The sequence below is a fragment of the Eublepharis macularius genome, chromosome 11, assembly GCF_028583425.1.
Source record: "Eublepharis macularius isolate TG4126 chromosome 11, MPM_Emac_v1.0, whole genome shotgun sequence".
Taxonomy (NCBI): domain Eukaryota; kingdom Metazoa; phylum Chordata; class Lepidosauria; order Squamata; family Eublepharidae; genus Eublepharis; species Eublepharis macularius.
The window spans coordinates 95291026-95297025 of record NC_072800.1 but is presented as its reverse complement, the minus strand read 5'-3'; the positions used below and the strand labels follow the sequence as shown (position 1 = coordinate 95297025).

Here is a 6000-nt window from a genome sequence, read left to right as displayed (position 1 = left end):
GACCGAAAACAGCCTGCAGTGGCATTTTTGCCCCCTTGGAGCTGCTGGCAGAGGCAAATAAGGCCCCCACAGGGCCCCTTCTGGCCAAGCAGACAGTATGGGGGTGAGGCTGAGATGCCTCCTCCTTCCAGGTGGCCTTCTTGGAGGCTTCGTTCTCAGCAGCTGCCGCCTGTCTGTGAGAAAAACAGTTGGGCTGGGAAACGCGGACGCAGCGCATTGAGAATGTCCAGTCTAGTCTGGCTGTTTTTCTTCAGATGTGAAAAGCCCACCTCCCCCTGAAGCGTGCTCCAATCCCTGGATCTCCACGGCTGCCCTCTTTTGTGCTTTGTCCAGCTCTGCAATATCCCATCCTGACCTCGTCTTGCACCAGATGCCTGGATGAATCCCAGGGAGACACAAACACAGCTGAAGGCCCACCTTTGACTTAAAGTTTATTGGGCTACGTTGCTAATGCTGACTACAGCATGCAGCAGGGAGGTGGGGATGGAAAAGGTTTTGTCACATGCATTTGGACTTCGGGGGCCAGTACAGCATGAGGGTCTGAGGCCCACTGGAACACCCATGCTGTACAAAGGAACGGGGGCTCTAAGGACCCCTAGGAGGGTACAGGACCTCTCCTCCAACTTCTGCCACGAGGAACCAGGGAAGGAACACAGGCAAGAACCTACCTTCCAGCTCTTGCGGGGGGGGAGGGAGAACGGCTTCCCTCCAAACCCTTTTAGGGAACACAGTGGCGGGGGTGGGGGAGAGGGACACCCCGCCCCCCCGAAAGGCGTTATGGGGCCAGAAACGGTTCATGCTACTGGTTGAGGGCGCGTGCGTGCACACACACGCACACACACATCCACAGGGAATGGGGAGACACAACAGAGACACACTGCCAGGAAGAGACCCTAGAGAAGTGACCTCTCATGCTCTGGGGTGGGGTGGGGAGGGGTTATGTCTGTCCCGCCAGCGCCACTGCGGACCGTGCAGCAAAAGGCAGAGGCTGCCCGCCTTTGCTAAGCGGACCATCAGCCTTGGCAGCCGTGCCAACCCTCTGCCTTTGGCACCTCCCTTGGCTCTGCTCCTGCCACCTTCCCCCCACTCCAGGATCGTCTCTTCCTCGGCCACCGTGACTCCCCTTCCACTCTATGCAAATGCTGGCAGCCAGGAGTGGCTCAGGCACGCTCCAAGCGTGCAGGTGCCAGGAGCAAACGGGGAGTTTTGCTTCAGCCCCCCCCCCAGCCCTCCTCCATCAGGGATGACCCCCGGAGACACGCGGAGGCAGACAGGCCAGGGGAAATGGGGAAGTCTGCAGCCAGGGTAAAGTTGAGGGGGTGGGGTACATGAGCAAGGGCCCTCCTCCCCCCGCTCCCTCTCTCCACAATGAGAGGCACACACAGACACACACAAATGGAAGGACTGTGGCTCACTCAACGCCCCCGCCCCCCCCCCCCGACACTAGGGTGCAGCCCAAGCCCGATAGGGGAGCCCTGCCTGACAGGGACAGAGCTCAGGCCAACAGGTACCCGAGTCCTCCAACTCAGGGGCTTGGGGAGGGGTCAGTCTTCTTCCGCCACGGGTGACTCTGCATGTCCCCTCAGTCTGGACAAGTGATATGTCTGGGGTCATGGGCAGGGGGTCCTAACCCTCAATCATAATTATTCATGACTCCTGCAAGCAGCCGGTCTGTCCATCGACAGTCCCCGCCAGCCAACCAGCTGGTGGTCACCCTGGCTTGGACCCACCCCTGTTAGGCCAGCTAACATGGTTGGGAAGTGGGCCCGCCCCTGCTCCTGCCACGCCCAGGGTAGGCAGCACCCGCGGGGCACCCCTGGGGCACGCAGCACCCCCTGTCCACTGCAGAGGGGCCAGTTCCAGCCCCCAGAAAGGCCTTTGGACCGGGCCTCGCCCAGCGCTCCATTAACTGCCAGGGTCTGAGCAGTGTCTCTGCAAGTCCATGGAAGAGTCCAGGGAGGCGGGGGGGGCCAGCTGTCCCGGGAGCGAGAGGCGGCGGGGCGGTGGGAGTGGGGGCTCCACCAGCAGCACCACATCGCTGGGCTGGGCAGGATTCACCGATGGCACTGGGAACCCAGGAACCTGCAGAGGAAAGGAGGCATCGAATCAGCCCCAGCCCCAGGGAGGGAAAGGGTCTCCCGAAGGGCCTGCCGGGGAGCACAGGGCCACGCGGGACTGCACAGGCGGGGCTACGACGGGAGGGGAGACTCTCTGTCCCTTGAGGTCTGCCACCCTCTTTCACCCAGCGAGCCGGCCTGAGAGGCCAAGGCCTTCCCTGATGCTGCCTCCGGTCCCTGGGTCTCAGGTTACTTTCTCAGATGAGCTTTTGAGAGTCCAAGCCGCGTTTCTAAAAGCTTCATTTCTACCTGGACTTTCCGCCCAGTGGGGACCCCAAGCGGCTTCTATCCTTCTCTTCTTCTCCATTTCATCCTCACAACAACCCTGCGAGGTGAGGTAAGCGGAGAGTGTGTGAGTGGCCCAAGGTCATCCAGTGACCTTCTGCAGCAGAGCCCAGAGCCCAGTCTGCATCTCTAGCCACTCCTCTGCACTGGCTCTCAGCATCTGGCGATGGGAGCTCTGGCTGTCCCAGGCTTCCACCCTGAAAAGACCCTGTTGGTCTTCAAGGCGCTGCTGGAGTCCCCCCCCCCCCCCGGCCATCCTTCTGACTCTGGAGGCTCCCTTTAGCCAGCTGCCAGCCACTGACGGTCCTCCCCTACACGAACCTGCCTCGCTCCCTCTTAAGGCCACCCACCCAGCTGCTCATCCCTGCCACCCGCACTGGCCCTGAATCCCACAACTGGAGGACCTGCTGAGTCAAGAAGTGACCTTCTTGTGCTTGTCCTGTAGCTGTTGCCCACCAGCTTCACCCAGTGACCCCTAGTACTACGGGAGGAGGGGAAAAAGTCCTCTCTGCCCGCTTTCTCCACCCCACGTGGAATTTTATAAACCTCTCTTGTGTCTCCCTTCAGTTTTCCTAAACTGAAGAGTTCCAGACTCTTATCATGTAGGTGTGTATGTTGCACGAAGGGACTTGTTGCTGGGGCGGGGGGGGGCGGGGGAATGTGTGCAGCTGACGGGGCGTGTTTTAAGTGTTAGCTTGTTGGAGACTTTAATGAAGGCATTTGGGACTTGGCTCAGAGGCTTTACTGAGCAAAGCACAACAAACTGGCAACAAGTGTGTGTGTGTGTGTGTGTGGGGTCGGGGAGGTTCTTGTCTTTGGAATCCACTGGCACCTTTTTTGAAAAGTCCACGTGAGCCTCCAATTGCTTTACTTTGGCAATTCAGACATTTGATCATTTCCTGCATGCAATCAGAGACACGGATGTGTCTGAAGAAAGAACATTTGCACGGCTTATTCATGCCCTGGAAGTAGAAAGGCAACGTACTTTTTCTAGATTTCCTCTTGCAGATAATAAATATGGCCAAGGTGAATTTGGTAACTAATTGTTATAAATTTTGTCAGCATGAGCAAATCCCTGGGGGGGGGGGCAGGTGGGGGGGGGAGATTGACATTACAATACGTATATTGCTGCTTTGAGAGAGTTTGTAGATGTGCAGGTTTTTAAAGTTGCATTTGGGTCCCCCAGACCCAACTAAGGTTCCTGCAGCCACACAGCAGCTGTGGCGAATGGCTGCTAAAAACGAAAGGAGCGACCAAACAGCCTCAGAATACACCACCGTGGGGGAGGAAGGGCTTCCCCCTCCCCGCTCAAGCGGTTTTCCAAAACTGCGAGTGAGGGGTGTCTCTGCTTTTGCTGCTCCACGTGGAGTATGCTGCGCACGTGGAACAGTAAAAACAGGGACCCCCTGTGCTATTTTTTTCTACATGTTGTGCAGAAAAGCACAATCTTTCCCAAATGATCATATCAAACTATCTTAGGGAAAGACAAGAGCAAACCGGGGGGTGGGGGTGGGGGACTTGGAGAGTGGACAATTATTGCACGGGATCGTACAGATGCTCTCTGCCCTTCTAGTTTGAATGGCAAACATCCATGGGTTAGTAGAAAAGAGCAAGAGTCCAGAAGCATCTATAAGACTAACAAAATGTGTGGTAGGTGGGGCTTTTTTTTCTCCCGGAGTACTCCGGAACGGTGTCCTGGCAGTTCTCAAAACTGCCCCCCCCCCTTCCTGGCCATTTTGGGCCTGAAACAGGCCAGGATCAGGCTGGAATCGGCCTGCAACGGGCTGCTGCTGGGCGGGGGGAACACCCCCTCACTCCCAACAGCAGCCTGATCCTGGCTGTTTCAGGCCCAAATTGGGCTGAAATGGGCCGAAATGGCTGAAACAGGCCCAAAACGGCCAGGATCGGGTCCAAATACGCCTGGGACAGGGAGGCGAGTGGACTCGAATCGCGGGAGCACTTGTGGGGTGGCCACAATGCAATGGCATCACTTCCCAGAAGTGACATCATTGCACAGTCCCAGGAGCACATGCGTACTTTGCGTGCGCACGTATGGTGCCACTGAGTTCCACCACCTCTTTTCTCAGAAAAAAAGCCCTGGTAGGGTATGAGCTTTTGTGAGTTACAGCTCACTTCTTCGGATACAGCTAGAATGTGTATCTGAAGAAGTGAGCTGTGGCTCATGAAAGCTCCTACCCTACGACAAATTTTGTTCATCCTATGGGTGCTACTGGACTCTTGCTCTTTTCTGCTGCTACAGACAGACTAACATGGCTACCCATCTTGATCTAGCAACCCTTGTTGCTGGCCCAACAGGCAGAACTTCACCTGGTGAACTTTCCCCCACCATGATGTGAAAAAGTTTATCTGCTAAATTTCTGTCTCTTAGGCTGCCATTCAACTTAGCACAAATGCTTCCTTCTAGAGGGCCTGTGCAGATTCACATTTCCAAGACAACCTGTATACTCAAATTGGAATTTGTGGCAGAAATTGGTATTTTAAAAGTGACATTTCATAAACAGCCAGGAGGGAGGCTTCTGGGCTAGTGGAGAGCAGCCAGGTGTCACTGGGTGTGTGTGTGTGTGTGGGGGGAACAGGCTGGACAGGCCTGGGGTGGAAAGTGATGCTCTCGGGCCCAGCCGTGGGCCACCGTTTGGGAGATACTGCCCGCGTGTTTTTTAAAAGTGATCCCCACAACCCCCAGGGCCAGAATATTGTCTGGGTGCTTTAGAAAAAAGCGGAGGTCCTCCCAACTGCACGCCCAAGTCAGCCCTGGGCCTGCCTCTGGACTGCTTCTCGGGTAGGCGCGCCCTTTCTTGTAAGCCAAGGAAATGCCAAGGCCCCCCCCCCACCGCCCCATGCATGGCAGCCCTCCGGAGTGGAGGAGCCCTGTGGGAATTGCGGGGCTGGGGGTCCTGGGCCAGAAGGGAGGGGTTCCCAGGGAGTGGGCAACTTACCTGAGCGGAGGAGTGGAGCGCCTGGGCTTGGACAGGAAGGAGGCACTCTCCGGGGCCTGGCTCTGGGCCGGGTGCCGGCAGTGGAGACGAGACGGTGCTGTAGGCTGGGGGCACCAGGACTGCTTGCCGCTGCAACAGCTGCATGACGGCTCCCACATCTGCAGTCAGCCGGGCTTCCAGCCTGCAGGAAATGATGCACTGTGAGGTGGCTAGAAGAGGGGAGAAGGGCCGTCTTCCATGGCCACCACCCAGGACAGACCCGGGGGCCAAGAGGCCTGGCTGGGGAGAGAAGAAAAGTGCCAGGGTCTCTGAGCCTTCAGGACAACCGGTGCAAAATAAGCAGGGCTGAGGCTCCCTGCCCTTTGGTCCTGAAGCCTCGCGACAGGGAAGCTGCCTGTGGCCGGCTCTCCTTTGCTCCCAGAGGCCTTGTCTGTCTTAGTATTACTGGAGAAGTCACTGTTGACTATGTGGAGCTCAAGCTAGCCTTGGGCCCACAAGACTCCCCGGGACCTGGGCTCCTTCTCACACACAGCCCTGAACGTAGCACCTGCCCTCCCACTCCCCCCTGAATTGGCTGATTTGGGAGGTGTCTTGGAGTGGTCCCCCCGCCCCCGCAGCTGCTTTGCAGGGCTCCCCATATA

At 57.4% G+C, this 6000-nt stretch overlaps 1 protein-coding gene across 1 annotated transcript in view; it reads right to left on the bottom strand.

Moving 5' to 3' along the window:
- Positions 1-1437: 1437 nt before the first annotated feature.
- Positions 1438-6000, bottom strand: part of KCNH2 (potassium voltage-gated channel subfamily H member 2) — a 73855-nt gene continuing 69292 nt past the window's right edge. Inside the window, exons 14-15 of the mRNA XM_054991636.1 lie at positions 5360-5540; positions 1438-2082 (exon numbers count right to left, since the gene is read on the bottom strand). Coding sequence (XP_054847611.1) covers positions 1906-2082; positions 5360-5540 — 358 coding nt within the window. The 3' untranslated portion in view covers positions 1438-1905. The remainder of the gene's footprint in view (positions 2083-5359; positions 5541-6000) is intronic.